The sequence below is a fragment of the Mchenga conophoros genome, linkage group LG1, assembly GCF_057382185.1.
Source record: "Mchenga conophoros isolate Kocher_MC1m ecotype Shallow Benthic linkage group LG1, M_conophoros_male_GT1.1, whole genome shotgun sequence".
Taxonomy (NCBI): Eukaryota; Metazoa; Chordata; class Actinopteri; order Cichliformes; family Cichlidae; genus Mchenga; species Mchenga conophoros.
Window position 1 is genome coordinate 25,517,015 of NC_140526.1, and position 19,020 is coordinate 25,536,034.

Below are 19,020 nucleotides of genomic sequence, written 5' to 3' on the forward strand. Positions count from 1 at the left end.
TTAAGGACTATACTTGGGGGATATATGTATTTTATTTGCATTTTTGTTCCTTTATAGCTACTCCACTACTTCCTAGCTTAACTAATCAGTATTTCACACACATTATCTATAATAATACAGTTTATAATGATAATAATAATAATAATAATAATTAAAGTAACAAAAGCTTTGAAAATAAATATTACTGAGAATTAAATTGGGCACTCTAAGACTAACACTTCCAGTTAAAGTTAGAAGTCAGAATTTCCAATTTCCAATTGGAATGACCCTTCAAGATGGATTTCCAGTTTGGAAAGTCGGAGCACCCCCACCAACCTTGAATTCACAATCCAAGATTATGGCAATGCGCATAAACATTAAAATGTAAAACTTGAAATTTGTATTGCCATTGTTTTTTTCCATTGTATTTGTGACTCACTAAATAAGGCATATGCAGTCTGCTGACCAGGCTCTGTTCATGAATGTGCTGCAGTTGTGTTTTCAAATCCAAGCATTGTGGTGTACTGCTTGTGATGCACAAATAGGTCTACCTTGCTAAGAAGAAAACCAAATCCTCTTTTTTCTTGCTTTTCTGACTTTAGTAATAGAACACGCTCAACTTAGGAGTGACGTCATTTCTGCTTCTGACATGTGACTGTGACATAGTCAAACATTTGCAATAACTGGCAACGAGTATTTTACATCGCTGTGGAGAAATTTTGGCCCACTCTTGTTTGCTGAATTGTTTTAATTCAACCACACTGGAGGGGTTTCCAGCATGGATTGCTTGTTCAAGACTTTATTTTGTTCCAAAAAGTTCAGTTTTTTCAATAAGCAAATAGGCTTGGCTGGTGAAAGTGAACTCAGCTTTTCAGAAAATGTGGTTATTCATCGTTAATTCATGATGATTTAACAGGCAAATATGACACATATGCAAAAAAGAAAGAAAAATAAATCAGGAAGGGGAAAATACGTTTTCACAGCTCTTCAAAGTTCTATCATTAACTAAAACTAAACTAAAAACTAAAATAAAATGTGAAAAAAAATTAAAATTAAAATGAAAACTAGACTTGAAATATAAATATAAAAGAAGTATGATTTGTTTTAATATTTGTTTTTTCTCAATTTTATTATAACTTGCCTGACAAGACACTGAGGAAATGTTTATTGAGACTTTGGTTGTCTAAAACACTAAGTAAACTGCTTTCAAGAAATTCTATGTTTTTATTGTAACAATGGCACTGATTTACTTTTTAATTTTTTAAAAGTAACAGAAGAACTAATTAAAATTATAAAATAAAACTAAACATTTCCAAACAATAATAATTAAGCTGAAATAAAAAAATTCACTTTGGAGATTAAACTGAATTTAAAAAAAAAAATCAAAGGGGGGGATAACAATTAGCGTAGTCTGTGCCACCTCATGCCCCCCTTTGGTTATGCCCCTGGACTAACGTTTAAAATACTTTTGAGGGCATTGCAAAGTACTCGAGTATTGTTTACTTTAATACAAGTATTTACTTACTAACCACAAGTGCAACAGCCAAATCACGGATTGCGTGCCAGTTAAACAGATTTTTTTCCCCAGTGTGATGCGCGCGCACATGCACACACGCGAACACACAGAGAAGGGAGGGAGGGATGAAGAGGTGTCTGCATCACTTCAAACTCCTGCCTGCACTTCTCAGAGAGCTACTCCTCCTCCTGAAGCAGAGACGAGCAGTGTTCCTCCGCAGACTGTCCGGTCCGCAAACGGCTAAGTAAAAGTCCCCACACACCGCGATGGGGACCAGCTGAACCGCACGCGAGGGGGGTAGAAGAGGTCGGTCGTGCAGTTTCGCCGTGTAGTAGTAGTGAGCGTCCTGGAGGAGGAGGGGGACACAGACTCACACACAAGCGCGCGCGACGTTCGTGTCCTACCGTAGACGTTAACGGCCAACGGTCGGAGCAAGTCACCTGAATACCTGCGGCGTTTCGCACCGACGCCTGCGCTTACACCGAGAGAGGCTGAGGAGGGGGTGGGACGGGGCAGGAGAAAGTTTCTCGAGCTTGGCGCAAACACAGCAGTCAAACAATGCGGCTGACCCCGACAAAGTCCTTTCCGTCGGCAGCGCTGCTAATCCTGCTGCTCGTCCGCTGGTCCGACAGCAGTAAGTAAACAGTTACATGCTAGGCGGCTAGCTAGCCCGCTAAACCCTCTTTGACATTTGAGTTGCAGCTGGTGATGATACACGTCTTGGTTATTGCCAGTACTGACGGTTAACGTTAGATATTTCGCAACATCCCTCACATTGTTTTCCTGCGCCAGTGTATTGCTTAACCGCAGAGTTGTTTGACATTCACTTGCTCTTTTTTTTTTAAAGGTGACTAAACTTTGCTCGTTTTGCTCTCTTTTGTCCTTCTTTAGTCTCACTGTCCCCTCAAGAGGCGAACCAGTTTCTGAGCAGACACAGGAGGGCGAATCAAGTCTTCGAGGAGACAAAGCAAGGACACTTGGAGAGGGAGTGCGTGGAGGAAAAGTGCAGCAAGGAGGAGGCCAGAGAAGTGTTTGAAAACGACCCGGAGACGGTGAGTGGTGTGTTCACAAGTTAGTCTCAGCTGCAGCTCAGCAAAGGCTGCATGCGAGCAAAGGCGGGCTTCCTTCTCATCCTGTGAGGAGGTACTGCAGTACCACCAACTCCATCAGAGCACCATTACCTGCTGAGGTTGTGTTATGTACTGTAACTTCAGGGAGGCTGGGTGTTTACATCATGTTCATAATGACTACACACACACTAATGATTCATTGTCTGGGCTGCTTGCCGCTAGTATTCATGCTTCAATAAGTCCAGCATGCTGATAGCTGTCAGGACACATAATATTCCCATGTCTGGGACTTGGCCGCTTTCCGCGTCTTTTGTTTTGTTTCTGTGACAGACACTGAGTCAGCATGACTCTACCGTCATTTGTGAAATCCCCTTTTATATCCCCAATCTCCTCTTCATATTGACATGTGTCCTTAAGTTGATAACAAATATGGGATGTAGCTGGATGTCTTTCTGTTTCTTTTTCTCATCGTGTTGCATCTTCTGATGTTGCACATGCACACATATGCATTTCATTCAACATTACTGTGTACGTTGCCCTGGTAATCTGAAGACATGTTTCCTACTTGACATTTAACATCGTACAAAATCCATCACACGGGCCATGCTCAGAAACCTGTACTGGAGATTAGTTTCCATTCTGCATTCATGAGTGTACACGTCAGCCTTTCCATCCATGTGAATTCATAAGCCTATTTTATATGTACTACAGTGTGCTGTATGTGCAAACAGGCTATAAATAATCCAAAGTGTTTAGAAAAACACACAGAACTTGGGCTTCTTGGGCTTCCTCGGGAAGATGATATGTGCTACAGCAAATAATAGTGCAGATGCATGCCCAGAATCTTCTGCAACAAGTCTACCCTAACGTGGCTGGATGCTTTTGATTGTGAACTCTGTAATTTTTCTTAATTTCTACATCTGACATTCATATTCAACGGTTTTAAGTGGTGGACTTGTGTTGGTGATGTGCTGCCCTTTAAATGTCACATTCACTCCTTAAGATTTGATATTGTGAATTGTAGTAGAGAGGGAGCGAATGAGGCAATCGATGACTTAAGATTACTTGTAAGATTAGTCTGGCGCTGAGAGAGGGAGGATTAAACTGAAGCTGAGGTGGATTCTGGTAAAAAGGGTGAAGTCGGGTGATGTCTGAATCAGATCCACGCATGCCACCGGCAGAACACCAAATTACTCCTTTAAGTTTTGAACCTTGTCGTGACACAAAGCTGCAGTCTCACTCGTATCTGCATTATTCATCCTGAAAGGGCCTGTCTCTGACTCTGCATTTTATTCTGCTGCAGCTTTGTAGCTCTGCAGAGAGGGAAAGAGAGAGGCTGGGGTGTTCCCAATGCTTATGATCATCCTTGGCAATGGACAGTCATACCAAGTTTCTGGTCTCTTATTTATTTGATGACATACGGGACATACAAATGAGAAGAAGGTGTCAAAACTAACTTGCTCAGTGTGAGGTTCAAATTTAGTCGTTTTGGTTAACCTTTGAAGGTCAGCTTATATTTTAGGTCAGTGTATAATCAGACTTTACCCCACACAGAATTTTGCCTGATTAGTTTCACTTAATAAGACACCGGTCTCACGCAAGCCTGCTGCATCTGGCATCTACTGCAGCATGAGTGTGACTCTGTGCCTCCAGAGTCTCAGATTTTGGCCTATATGTGGAGAACTGCTGCAGCCAGAAGGCAGGAGGGATGGTACTACTACCAGGAATGCAGAGAATGCTGAAGAAGCTCCTGTCATAGAGCTGCACCCTGTTAGAGCAGATTACAGAGTAATCATAGCCTAATCTCTGCATCGCACTGCCAAATTTCATGATTGTTTATGAACTGTTTTTCCTGCAGAAGTGAGCTATAAAACCCCCCAAAACAAATGCACAATTAAGTCAAGTATAAGCAGAAACCTGTTACTAATTTTAAGAGTTCATTGAGACTGTATTGCCTTGTTTAGATTTTGTTTGCAAACACATAACTTTACCCTCTGTGTTTTGTTTTTGTTTTTCTCTGATGCAGAACTACTTTTATCCCAAGTATTTAGGTAAGTTATTCTACCTAAAACCATTAATCTCTCTCTTGGCTGATTATACGTTTGTCATCCCTTCAACTGAATTCCATTTTTGTCTCTGTCTAGCCTGCCTGGACACGTTTGGAGATTCTGAAAAGAAAAAACAGGATCTGGTCACATGTGTCCACAGTAAGTTTTTTTTGTTTTGTTTTTTTTACCTCCTCCTGTCTGCCTTTCAGCTTTATTGTTAGTCTGTGAATAGGTTAGATTAATGCATGTCTACATCCTGCTCTCTCATTTATTCTCGGTTTTTATTTCACTGAGAAAGTTGCTACATGAAGAGACAGGGAGCTAGTTATGTTGCAGAGTTGTGCTGCACTGCAGTATCACTGCTCTGCATCACACTCCAGTGTGTGCCCTCTGCAAGTACAGAAGCAATCGGAAGCAGAGATGTGCTGAATCTCTTCGGCACCTCCAGGTCCATTTTCTCAGCGTGGCACACCTAGCTCCTTTTAAAGTGAACTGTGTGTGCGTGAGTGTCTATGAGTAACATTGCAGCACTTTGCTACAGTGACGCTACACGTTGCTGAATGAGTGACACACCCCTTTAGTCGTCACATATTCGCGCACTCACTTCCTGAGCGACTGCGCCAGCCTCTTCGTGTGTGGGCTCGGCTGGGGAATGACGTAGAGAGGATGGTCTGATGAGAGGATGGCTAAGGATTTCTGCTGCATCAGGATACAGGAGACCGGCTTTACTGCTATTGGCTGTTGATTGTCTTGCGGGGGAGGCGTTTCCATGACTCAGCTGCAGCATTGTGACATTTAAAGATACGGCAGTACTTTTTTTCCACCAGTTGTCAGCACCATCTCCTTTCCACCATTTTTCTATCTCGCCCATCAGTTGCCTGTCACCACTGATGGTCTCAAAGCAGATTCTGGCTTTCCACCAATTTATTTATGGAATATTTCCGACATGCACAGCGCATTATGGAAACATCTACTGAGTTAATTCTCCCACTGCTCCCTGCTTCTGTTTCCTTAGTCTGCAGTTTTCTGTGAATGGCACTTTACAAAAATGGATAAAAATAGATCACTGAAAGACACGTGTTACTGTTCTTTGACATCCACAGTATGGCACATTGTTACTTCTCTGGAAGCTTTGTAGGCTGTGATTCCACAGTGTGTGTTTTAACAAATGGAACTAAATTGTGACTCTGTGTTGGGGGACCATTAAATTTTGAAGCAGAGGAAACAAGCTTGGCTCCTGCAGTTACACTTCTTGTTTAATGGTCTACAAAGCATCACTAACCAGGAGCATGGGTGGGATTCTTTTTTTTTAATATCTGCCCTCCTTTGTCAGAGAGTACAATTGCATGCACTGATGCTGATATGCAAATATTTTCAGTTTTGATGAAGGAATATTACTTCAATGTTAAAAAAAAGAAAAATCTGATAAAATGTATTGTAGTAAAACATTCCTGCTGTGTTATTTGTAACTGAGGGATCATCATCTGTAAAGCACTGACATCAGCCAAGTATTTGTGCACATAACGCTCAGTTTAAATACAGATGTTTTTAATAAATGCACAAAGTTACATTACACCAATAGCTGGTAGTTGAGAAGATTAAGTCTGTTAAGGCAAATATACCCAACTATAGCATCCAACCTTAGGCATTATTAACTTAATTCAAACTTAAGATAATAAAATGGTCCTAATAATAATAACTTAAAAGTGCTGTTTAAATGTTTTTAGTGCTGTCTCTTAACATTTGTTTTTTGTCTTACTCTGCATTGATGAATTGCTGAGCTTTTCCTCATTGCTGGCATCATGCAGTGCTTTAATGTTTTTAAAGTCTAAATTCAGCTCACAAAATCATTGTCTCTATTTAGATTTTGCTCTTTCCGAATGAGACGGCTAGCTTTGGCTCTACACATCTCTAACTTGTAATTTCGACTACATTTAGCACAGGTGTGACAGTCAGCATTTTTTATATTTGACTATTATTCCATGTTATTTTTAGAGCAGCTGTCTGGCTTGCTTTCAGAACATAAGTCACAAGCTGGTATCTGTTATTAATATACACAGCATGGACAGATTCATCTCTTTGTAGGCACCAAAAATGCTGAATGGTAGAGGATTTGGAGAATATTGGTGTATATTGTAATATGGACATGTTATTTTCATAAGGTCTTGCCCATTGCAGTGAACGGATCCCATGCTTCACGTAGTCTTGTTTTTGTTGAGGAGTGACAACCTGGTATTCCTGAAAAGATTTGGTTTTGTATTATGTTTCTGTTGACACTTTCACAGCATCGCAACTGTCATATATGAAGCTGTCAATAGAGATTGCATAAACAAAATAAAGGTTCACAGATGCAAAGTACCACAAGCCGTTAGTGTGTAGTTTTGAGCAGCTGTCATTAGAGATGGCACGATACCACTTTTTTATGACCAATACCAATATCATAAATTTGGATATCGGCCGATTCCGATATGAATCCGATATAGTGTGTTTTTTAATCAATAAAACTGTTCTTTTAATATCTTGCTGCTTTTTGTATAAGTTAATACTCAAGTTAAAAAACAAAACAAAAACACTAATGCTATTCTGTTATACCTGTATGCAAAAAATACACTGCACCCAAAAATAAACTTAAACCTGCACCATCCTCCCTATTCTGGTATTTTAAAGAGTAAGCAACCTAACTAATAGGGTTCTAAAACTCCCAGCAAAAAATAAATAAATAGGGAACCACCCACCACCTCATGATGCTTAATCGACGTAATCAACTTTAATTTGATGCAGTGTGGAAAAAAATGCCCAGAAATAAATTATTTTTCAAGAATAATTAAATAGATTCAACATCTTTCTTCAACAGAACTACAGACTGCACAGATCATACCTTCCCAAAGGAAAAAGTACTATAGCTTACTAGGGTATATTAGACTTAATAGTTACTATATACAGTAATGGACTTATATACATTTTACATCAGATTAAAACTTTGGGTGTAAGATTCGGATAATTATTTATTAAAAGCGAGACATTTTAAATGAGAATAAGAAAGAAAAGTATGTCTTTGTGCCCCCTTTTCCCTGTTAATGCCCTATCGGCCCCCCTGGCTAAACTTTGCTAGATCCGCCCCTGCACAGTTACCAGCCGTCAGCTATGTAGAAAAGGATCCTGGTGTAGAAAGTAGAGATGGACCGATCTGATATTACGTATCGGTATCGGTCCGATACTGACCTAAATTACTGGATCGGATATCGGAGAAAAATAAAAAATGTAATCCGATCCATTAAATATCACGAAAGCACCTCACAAAACTTGCAACACGCCGTAACTCGCCTCAGAACATTAGCAGGTCGGAGCAGTATGCATCACGTGATAGAGCGGCTGTGGCATGCGGCATTCTTTGTGCCCCCTTTTCCCTGTTAATGCCCTATCGGCCCCCCTGGCTAAACTTTGCTAGATCCGCCCCTGCACAGTTACCAGCCGTCAGCTACATAGAAAAAGATCCTCGAGTAGAAAGTAATATTAAATAAATTCTAACAACAGCTTATCAAGCTTAAACGTGCTGCTGTTGTTCAGCCGCTGGTTTTCTCTTTCTGGTGCAAAGTGGGCCAAAAACAAACGAGACGGACTTGCGATAGAAAAGCCCGATCAGCTGATCATTGATCAGTTTCTCAATTGAAGTAGCAGCAGGAGAGGGAGGGGGAGAGAGGCAGTCGCTCCATATATCGGTTGTTAAGCTTAACGAGGGAATGCTTTACAAACATTCAGAGATGTACTTACTAGGGGTGCAACGATACTCGTATCGATATTGAACCGTTCGATACAGTGCTTTCGGTTCGGTACGCATATGTATCGAACAATACAAAATTTGTAATTTATTTTATCAACTTTCCTTCTGACGATGCTGTCTGTGTTGAGCGCCTAGGCTGCACTGTCGAGCGCAGATCCACTGAGTGTTCAACACAGACAGCATCGTCAGAAGGAAGAGCGCAGGGCAAGCTAGCGAGACAGAAGTTAAGCTCTCCTTGCAACATGGCAAATTGAACCTCCTCCACCCTCATTCAGATCTGGCGTTTGGAATTATTTTGGTTTTCATGTGATGTATGACCCTGAAGGTAAGCGCGTCATGGACTAAAGTAAAACAGTATGTTGGATGTGCCACGCAATGCTCAATTACATGGGTGGGAACTAGTGTGTTAGCGCAGTTAGCTCGTTAACGTGTTGGCCGTCTAGCCCCACGCAGGGGTAGCTCGTTAATGGAGATTTGCCGTGTTGTGGCGTTAACGTCATTTCAACGAGATTAACGCTGACAGCACTAGTGGGAACACAACGAATATGACTGCACATTTACGCCGACATCATCCTAGTGCAAAGACAAGTGGAAGAAGACAAAAACAACAAGCATGCTACTAACTTTACCCGAGTCATTTAGACAGCCCTTAGCACACGATTCTCCTTATGGGGACCTGATATGTTTAATATTGTGGCGAGCTCAGACAAGGAGGAGACGGAGGTATTGTTTGGTCTTGCTTCCCGTGAGCTAGCCAGGGAGCACAGCCGTTTATTGATATCTGCAGAAGAACACTGCCGCTAGCTAACTGCTCAGCGCGGCAACCGCACAGCAACAACAACACACAGAGCGCCCTCTGACCCTGGAAGGATACACCGTCGCAGCGAGAAGGCGTCACCCGTCACTATGGCAACATAAACAAAACATAACTGTACAAACAGAACCCCGAACAGCCCTGACCCGCTACAATATGCTGCTGAGAATATAGCCCAGAAGAAGCGTATAGTATAGCTTTTATTTTGGAAAGAGCCATTTCTCTGTAATAAACTCTCTTTTCCAAAGATGCATGATTCCTCAATGACTAAATGACTCGGGTAAAGTTAGTAGCATGCTTGTTGTTTTTGTCTTCTTCCACTTGTCTTTGCACTAGGATGATGTCGGCGTAAATGTGCAGTCATATTCGTTGTGTTCCCATCGCTAGCCCGACGTCCCGGGGCTAGCGATTTTTCCAGTCGGGGTACCAAAATCTATCTCTTCCCTGCCCGTCGGGCTATTGTAGGAAGGAAAAATATATGTCAATGCTTTTGCATTCTTTCGGAAATGTAGCTGGGTAATTATGTCATTGGCATCGGTGAGCCACTGTCAATATGTGACATATTGAAATCTCGTTTGAATTTGCGCTTGTTTTTTTGCTTTCACTTTGCAATCGTGCGAACTGTGTATAGAGAGCGACAGCACTGATTGGTGAGTGATGATAATTTGCGCACCAATTCCTCTGACATCGTCTTATCAATCGTTAGCTTACTATGCAAACATGACAAGTGAAATCTCCCGCAGCAAGCTTAAACATGTGAGAGGTTGATCGCGCAGAGAATTACTGAGCGTTATGTGTGTGTGTGTGTAAAAGCAGCAGGATATATATCTTAGTTCTGCTGAGCCAAATAAGAGAGGTCAGGGTGAAGAAGTGACAGCCAAAGAAAAGCTTACCACAAAACGGAAAAGTTATGACAAATCAGACTATAAGGCAAAAAGAAAGTGCAGCTTTATGGTTTCATGGACAAAAGAATTTCTGTGGCTGCAATATGACGAGCTATATAACCGGGGCTGCACATAAGTGGTCCGCAGGTGCGCATTCGCTGTCAAAGAAAAAAACCCCAAAAAAAACGCGCACAAGATATGAAGTTGCAACGCGTGTTTGCATACATAAGATTTTCTGGAGGAGGACAGACATTTGTTTAAAACTCTTAAAGATGTCGAAGAAGCTCCTTTAAGCAATTACTTTGGTGTTCCTCTACCTCCAAAGAAATGTCAGAAGGAGTCAGAACCACAAAAGAAGCGCGTATTCTCGGAAAAGTGGTTGCAGGAGGTGAGCTGGCTTCAAACAAATGATGAACGCACAGAGACGTGGTGCGGAATGTGCCGTGAAAATCCCACTCTAGCGGACAAAAACAGTGCTTTTTATATGGACGCAAACAGCGTTGCAACTTCTTATCTGGTGCGCGTCTTTTATTTTGACAGCGAATGCGCACATGCGGACCACTTATGTGCACCCGTGTAAATAACATAATGTTCTGCCGGGTGTGTTGTTGGTTTTCTCTCGATTTCTGAGTCGACAAGCGCCTTTGTTACTGGGACCAGTCATTTTAAGAAAGGCCCCCATTAGAACCCATGAGAAATGCAAGAAACGCATTATTGCTCAGTCTGCAATATCTTTCCCAGAACAAACACCAATTGCAAATAACATACTAAAAATAAACCTGAAAAATCTGTTTAGACTTCAGCGGAAATTTCAAATTCAGGATCTGACACAGACTGATTCATGTCCTACACAGTTCTTACAAGTTCATAGAAATTTCTGTTCAATTAGAACCAAGTATTTGAGTTGATGATTGTGTAATTTTTATACAATGTTGTAATTTGTTTTTCAACAATTTTTTGATTAATGTTTTGTTTCCTTTACAATATTATACATTAAAGTATAATATTGTAAAGGAAACAAAACAGGAAACAAAACATCAATCAAAAATTGCTCTCTTTTTTATTCGGGCTACTTACATTTATTTTGGGCTACTTACACATTTGCTTTACTTCTCTCTGGGATCACTTCCTCGGAGATGAAATGCCGGATTTGTAGCGAGGCTACAAATACACACAGCCGCTCTATCACGTGACGCATACTGCTGCGACGTGCAACGGTTATGAGCCGAGTTACGCCATGTCGCAAGTTTTGTGAGGTGCTTTTTTGATATTTAATGGATTGGATTAAATTTTTATTTCTCTCCGATATCCGATCCAGTAATTTACGTCAGTATCTGACCGATACATAATATCGGATCGGTCCATCTCTAGCTGTCATGCAATGTTACAAAAAAAGAAGAAGTTGTGGCTTTGGGTTTTATATGCAAAAACACAAATGCAAATCCTCCCCCCCCCCCCCCCCCCCCCCCCCCCTTTCATTTTCTCCAGTCTTTGTCATTTTCTCTTTCTCTGAACTCCAGCTAACATGTCCAGACTTGTCGAGTACTCAAACTCCTCTGCTTGGGAAGGAAACAGATTTGGAGAGAAAACTGAGCACTATTACACAAGCGTGCAGTGGGGGGGAAAAGAGGGGGGGAATTAAGTGTAAATATGGAATAGAAAAGTAGCAAAAACAAGAATTAAAAATAAAGCTAAATATCAATTCAGTATTGTTTCTTGAGAAGTAGAGGACAGGTGGTGGGAATTAGGGCATGTCCGGAAAGAGAGCCTGTCACAAGTTAGGCTATTTATACAGATCTCCCAATGTGCAGAACCTAAGAGAGATTCTGCATATCAGGAGTGTCCTCTGTCTGTTATGGTATACAGTTACACTGACTATAAGCAACCTTTGTACAGACTTGATGCTTAAAGCAGTAATAACATGTCTTTTTCTCTGTCTCTGTTTTCTCACACTTTAAGATATTCCCAATCAGTGTTCTCCCAATCCCTGCAATCCCAGCGGTACCGTCCGCTGCGAGGACAAAAAGGGCGACTTCCTCTGTCATTGTTTTACGGGCTGGACGGGAGCCACGTGTGAGAAAGGTACTGTCATCATTATGGAAAGCTGTGTCCTGGAGCTCAGCAGAGGTTGAATTTTTGCTCTGTCATTCTGGTACATCAGTGCAAATGTCATTACTGTGACCTTGGCTCTGACAGCGAACCCCTGTCCTGTCCACTGATAGAAACATCCTGCTTTTCTCATGTGTAAACTAATACTGTTTTGTCTCTCAACGATGCTGGAATTAATTTGACCTTGAAAAGCTGTTATTGATGGCATGCTGTCTAATATCCAGCTCCTGCTGCAGTTATTAATGATGTGTGAATGGTGTGTAAGATCATTATGAAGTGCATGTACGGGAAGTGCTATCCCAGACTCCAAACTGAGGTTTGCATGCTTGTTAGAAGTTAAATCCACATAAGTTCTAAACTCTCACTGTGAGGGAGAGGGGAACATGTTTCTCTGATTTATGGCGCAGCCATCATTCCACACATTTCCACTGTGACTCATCCTACCACCTTACTGCGAGAGGAAACCAAAACAGATTCAGTTTGAGTCGGTCTGAGCCTTTTCCACTTGACAACCACAGTCCTCCTAAACACTCAGCCACAGTTACATACTGTGTCCCTTATTTGGAATGTACAACAAACAAGAAATTCACAGTCACTAAACAGCATCCAGCTGAAAGCAACCTGCATTTCTCACCTCTCTCCTGCTTGCAGATGTCGATGAGTGCAGCAGGAGAAATGGAGGATGTGACCACGAGTGCAACAATACTGTGGGCAGTTACCACTGCTCCTGTCGCCAAGGCTACACACTGTCAGGACGTCAGCTGTGTAATGGTAAGCCGCAGACCACGAATGCACGTCTTCTAATAGCTGGAATCAAGTCAGCACTGCTGCAAATAGACACATCATCGCCATTTACCAATTCTGAATCCACTTCCCACTCTGAAAATATAAATTCTTTATAGACTTGTATAATTGATTATGTTGTATTTTATCTACTTCTGCTTATTTATATTTTGTATTTAATATAATATCAGTCTCATAGACTGTAGATGGATGTACCCACGATGACGTCATCCATTGGTCTCTGGACTCATTTTGAGCCTCAGTATTAACAATTTGGCTGCCTCCACATTAGTTTTTTAAAACCAGAAGTTAATAGGTCTGGTGTCTCACAAGGATCGATTCTCAGTCCAGGCCTTTTCTTTTCTTTAACTTCTTTCCCTGGGCCTGATTTTTAAAAAACATGGACATGCATGCATATCTTTCCTATGCAGACAACACCTAAATCTACCTGCCTATAAAAAGAAATGTCAATTCAACTCCTAAACCACTACAGAAGTGTCTGAAAGATATCAGATCACAAGGAACTCAGATCATTGTGTTCAGACCTGGTGGTGTGTGTACTACTCCTCTCTTGGACCTGGGTCCGAGTGACTAACCTTGATGTCCGACTGGACTGTGATTTTTATACTAGATAAGCATATAAATTCCATTATTAAAGCTAGTTTTTATCATTTTATCAATTTTTCATTTCAGACTTTTTCAAAGATTCAAATCCCCCCCCCCCCCAATTTTTGGATGTCTTATTTTATCACAACATATCTGGACTACTGTAATGCGCACTATATTGGCCTTAGCAAAGCTTCCCTTGCTTGCCTACAGTTAGTCCAAAATGCTGCAGTTCGTCTTTAAACTGGAGCACATCTCCCCCGTCCTGGCCTTCCTTCATTGGCTCCCTGTTTGTTCATTTTAAGATTTTATTTTATTTTTTTTAAACCTTTAATGGATTGGCATCACCAGATATATCTCAGCTCCTAACTCCATTTAAAACATATATTAAAATGTTATTCTTTAGCTTTTAATTCAGAATGAGAGTGGTGTGTTCTAACCTTCTGTTTGTTACTGTTTTTGTTGCTGATTTGTTGTGTGGTGTTTTGGTGCTTTCTACAACACTTGTGTTTTTAAAAAGTACTTTTGTAAATAAACTGATAATTGGTATAGTTGCATGTTACATCCATAAACTACACAGGGACAATGCATAGACACACACAATGCTAATTATTGTTAAATACTAGAGCAATGCGTTTGTCAGATAATCCATTAAAATGCTCCAGAAACGCTCCAGAAACGCATACCTGTCAATCTAAGCTGCCATGCCCCAAACTCCAGTGTCCAGATGGACGAGTTATTTAAAAAAAATTTAAAAAAAACTCTCCCCACTTATATGGAATTTAGTGGCTGAAAGCATTTTGACACGATGCTCTGTGGAAACTGAGTGGTCACTGGGGGAAAAAAGCGCAGTTTCTGTCCTCAGAAGTTGCAGCTTAGCCTCCATACCCACGGACTGCAGATGAAAACTAGCCAGTAGCTAAATCTAGTTCAGGGCTTCTTTTCTTTTTGAGATCAGTGTTTTTGTGTATAATCCCTGACCAAAAAAAATAAAACTAAAGTTAAATTTGTAATTATTCTGAAGTTCAAGTCTCTGAAACAGTCCAGCAGCAGTGTTATTCTGTCTTGTGTCATAACCATCATTGTGAGTCCATAAAAGAACACATGGCTTTGATTAGTGAACAAACGAGGCAGAAAATAAAACATTACAAGCTCATGTTTTCCTAATGTGGACCCCTGTGTAAACTCACACAGTTTTATTTATAGTTTTAGCTTTCCCCCCAGAAAAGAGAAGTCTGAGAAAGGCCTCAAACTGTTGTGTGATTTAACATCCTGAAAGGTTCCTTCTGTAAATATTTATTTCAGTGTAACTGCAGTGCTGGAACATACAGATACTGTGTATTAAATATGCAAACAATACATCCATGTATTTAATTATGTTTCTTTGGAGAATTAAATGGTACAAAGCACATGAGGACCAGGTTAAGTTTCCATTCTTTAAATTACTCCCACTGGATTGTTCTATGTCTTTTCCTTTGAAATGTTCCTAAGCCCTTACACGTGACTTTTGGAGTGTCAAAGCTGAGGACATTTTGGTGTCTTTCAGATCTGAACGAGTGCAAGATCGCAGGTGTGTGTGGAACGGCACGATGTGAGAATAAGGAGGGTGGCTACGACTGCTTGTGTGACATCGGCTATGTTTACGACAATGAAACCAAAAGCTGCGTCGGTAAGTGTGTTTAACTACACATAAATACACTTGGTTTAATCAGAACTGACTGAGGGAAAAGCTTTACCCTCAGCGGGGCTCGGTGCAGCTGCGTAGCGGGGTCAAGAAGGGAATGCAAAGGTATTTGGAGAAATTGTATATAAGTAGGTAACAGGTCACTGTGAAAAAGTCTGCGTTTAGAAAAAGATAACTCGGGGAGTAAACATACAGACTGAGCCATCGATGCACCTTTCCTTGGTAATTAATGTTAATCACTCTAAAGAAAATGTGGTAGAGCGAAACCGCAGCAATCCTGTATTTCAGGATTTATACGTGACAGCTATCACACAAAATCCAATTTTTTATTCCACAATATGTGTGATAACTTAGCCACCAAATCATATGTGTTGAATCAACATGGAAAAGAATCTGCGGATTTAAACCGAAGCTTTGAATTACTCGTGTGCCCAAGTTCTAATCTCTACTTCAAACCAGACTTTTCATAACCTCATTGTCCCTCCTTAGAGAATTACTGCTTATCATAGCCTGCTCATGGCCATGTAAGGTTATATATAAAGTATGGCGATACCATCCAGTCAGCGTCAAAGGCCACTTAACTCAAGTGTTGTTTGCATTCCCTGATATGTTTTTTCTTCTTTTCCCCCCCTGCATTCCTGGATTTGATGTTTTGTTGATCCTTGTGGGGTCATGTTTTGACTAATCCCTCTGCTGATGTGACTTTGATAAATTTATGAACTCTCTTCTTCTCTGTAATTCTCTCATGTCCCAGTCGTCACTCTGAGCTCTCACGCCCTTTAATTTCTCCAACCTTCTGTCGCTTGTCAGATGTGGATGAGTGTGAGACGGGTGTCTGTGAAGAGGAGTGTTTGAACACTCAGGGGAGTTTCCACTGCTTCTGCGATGGACGCCAGGGTATGAAGCTGGCGCAGGACCTTCGGAGCTGTAAGGTGAAATACAAAAACCAGCTGCCGCTGTTGTTAAATGATGATTAAAAGCTATGTCTGTTGGACCACGTGCTATTTTTCTTGCTTCTACCATCCCATCATGGGTTAAAAAGTACAATTTCAAGTGCCATCTTGTATATGTGCATGATTCTCATGACTTTATCTCCACGCTGGTTTTGTGTTTGTTCTCTCCTCCAGCCTATAACTCCCTGCACAACACCGGCCCTGAAGAGGAACCCCCGCTCTCTTTACCTGGGACGCATGTTCAGCGGTGTTCCAGTGGTGCGGCTGCGTTTTCGCCGCAGGGTTCACACAGGGTGAGAAATTTCTGTTGGATTTTTCAACGTGTTCATCAGCAACAGCTGTCTTGTCTTGGAGGCATTTTCATCTTAGTTACCATTGGACAAAGACCATCTTCATTGCTGTTTCCTAATTCTCTTTTCAGCTTTTCAGCAGAGTTTGACTTCCGCACCTACGATCACGAGGGAGTGATCTTCTTTGCTGGAGGTCACCTAAACAGCTCCTGGATCGTGCTGGCGATGAACCAGGGGAAGCTGGAGCTGCAGCTGAAATATGGCGGCGTCAGCAGGGTCACCAGCAGCGGACCTATTGTCAGCGATGGCCAGTGGAGGAAGGTCTGACTCTTGTGCTGAGGATCAAAACAAATAATACTACGCTGTATACACGGTCTTCATTAGCTTATTAAAAGCTTGTTAAATGTCCGGTTTTAACCAGATCTCGGTGGAGGAGCAGGGGCGGAGCCTAGTGATTAAGATTGACAGGGAAGCAGTGATGAAGATTGCGGTAAACGGGGACCTGTTCACACTGAAAAAGGGGATGCATGAGCTCAACCTCACTGTGGGGGGAGTGCCTTTCAAAGAGGACAGCCTGGTCAATAAGGTGTGTGTTTTGTTTTTTTTAATGTATACACCACAAAGAGACTTTCACACATTTCCTAACTGTTGTGACTTCATTCGTTCCTCAGGTGAACCCTCGTCTTGACGGTTGTATGAAGGAGTGGCGCTGGCTAACGGGTGAAGACACCTCCATACAAGAAACCATCAGGTCTAATGATAACATGCAGTGTTTCAGCAGTGAGGATCCGGGGGCATATTACCCCGGCACAGGCTTTGCTCTCTTCAACATCACCTATGGTACATGCGTATTTGTGTTCATAGCTTGAACAACTCTTTGTATTCATTGTAAGCACATGTGGTCATCTTCATCCCCCTGCCCTCCTCTTCTCTTCAGAATCACAGAACCTGAGCGTCCGCTTGACCCTGAATCCAACCACTGCTATTGGGGTGCTTTTTGCACTGGTTCACCAGGACAGAGTGCCTCTCTCCATCGCTCTGGCTGATTATAACCCTGTAACCGATGAGTGGCGAGATGTGAGTAAATGCATCCCGCACTGTGCACGTGTTCAAAACCACTTTCTGTATATTTGATATGCAAACTGACTTCCTGTGTGTCTTTAGTTTGTTCTGGTGTCTGTAGGTAATGCCGTCATTGCCAGCTCTCCTGCACCCTTCTGTGATGGTATGAGTCATGAAATCCAGGTGACAGTCTCTGGTAACCAGACCCTTCTGCTGGTCGACGGCCATTCTGGACGAAGTGAAGATGCTGAAGTTCCCACTGGCCTCCTGTCACAGTCTACTACATTCATAGGAGGCCTCCCTGGTGAGCACATACACACTTACGCAGAACAGAAAAGTTTTCCATAAAGTTTTTAAAGTACTTCCTACCTCTATTGAAGAGTATCAGCTTCTGTTATTGTCTGCATGACTGCTGGGTTCAGGCTGGAAAACATCCCCAGCAGCTAGAATCTTGCACAGTTCTCAAAGCTGAAAGAACAACATAAGATTTTTTGTAATGCAACAATTAAAAAAAAAAAAAACACACAAAACGTCCCACATGACAACAGATGGATGAATGTTTTCACTGACACGTTGAACAAAGTGAATAATGTTATTTGGACACTTCTTGTGATTTCCACCCGCAGATGTTCCTCTGGTGTCCACGCTGGTGTCGACACCCTACAGCGGCTGCATGGAGGTCAGTGTTAACGGACAGCCTCTGGACCTGGACCGGGCCATCCACAAACATAACGACATCCGCTCGCACTCCTGCCCCCTGCTGGACTCCCACCAGTGAACAGCGCTTGAATCTGCCAAAACCGATCCATAAGCAGTTCATTGAGACAAGGGGGTGATGGGAAAATGTTTTTAATTGGAATATGTCACAGTGTGGCTTGAGCCCAAGATCACCCCTTCCCCTCCATCCTCTCCCTCCCTGGCCTTATCCTGTGATGACACTGCTGCCTAGAAGCAGTGGCAGGGATTTTCACAGCAGTCTCAGTGTTATGACCCAGCAAGTTAGTTCTTCTGCCAGTGAGTAACACTCCCTGTACAAAGGGAATAATAGCTGCACAGCATTGCCTGAAAACTGGCTGTGTTTTAAAGCCTCGTAAGCTCACAAGAACACGCAGGGTCTAATCCAAAATCAATGCTACGGGTTTGGTCCGGGGTCAGCCTTCTACACCTGGTATCCTGTGCTTAAACGCAGATCTAACTGGAGGTTTGTAAGCAACGACTAGTCTGTGCTCGTGTTGCTTACATCCAGCTCACTTAAGGTCCACGTTCACAAAGCTTGAATTAATCGAGTGCTAATATAGAATCTCCAATTAAATGAAAATGTAAGAATTAAAAACACAGGGACCAGAAAGACAGTCCTACATCAGCTACTTCACTCAGAGAAAAGGTGTGAACAGGTGCTCAGATCTTCAATGAATAAATCCCATTTGCCCTTAACACCCCC

General features: G+C 41.9%; 1 protein-coding gene across 1 annotated transcript; it reads left to right on the top strand.

Moving 5' to 3' along the window:
* The first annotated feature begins 1,621 nt into the window (after positions 1 to 1,621).
* gas6 (growth arrest-specific 6) lies at positions 1,622 to 19,020 on the top strand. The gene is made up of 15 exons (XM_085271813.1): positions 1,622 to 2,129; positions 2,387 to 2,547; positions 4,592 to 4,616; positions 4,710 to 4,772; positions 12,052 to 12,174; positions 12,853 to 12,972; positions 15,137 to 15,259; positions 16,085 to 16,206; positions 16,402 to 16,520; positions 16,649 to 16,838; positions 16,939 to 17,103; positions 17,189 to 17,357; positions 17,455 to 17,594; positions 17,682 to 17,883; positions 18,206 to 19,020. Exons 1-15 carry the CDS (start codon positions 2,054 to 2,056, stop codon positions 18,355 to 18,357), a joined length of 1,950 nt encoding a protein of 649 aa, XP_085127939.1. The 5' UTR covers positions 1,622 to 2,053; the 3' UTR covers positions 18,358 to 19,020.

Bases quoted from the DNA above. Each gene is read 5' to 3' on its own strand.
- gas6 (XM_085271813.1), top strand. From the start codon at position 2,054: ATGCGGCTGACCCCGACAAAGTCCTTTCCGTCGGCAGCGCTGCTAATC. The intron at 4,773-12,051 runs GTAAGTTTTTTT...TCACACTTTAAG, and splicing joins TCTGGTCACATGTGTCCACA to ATATTCCCAATCAGTGTTCT. The intron at 17,358-17,454 runs GTACATGCGTAT...TCTTCTCTTCAG, and splicing joins TCTCTTCAACATCACCTATG to AATCACAGAACCTGAGCGTC.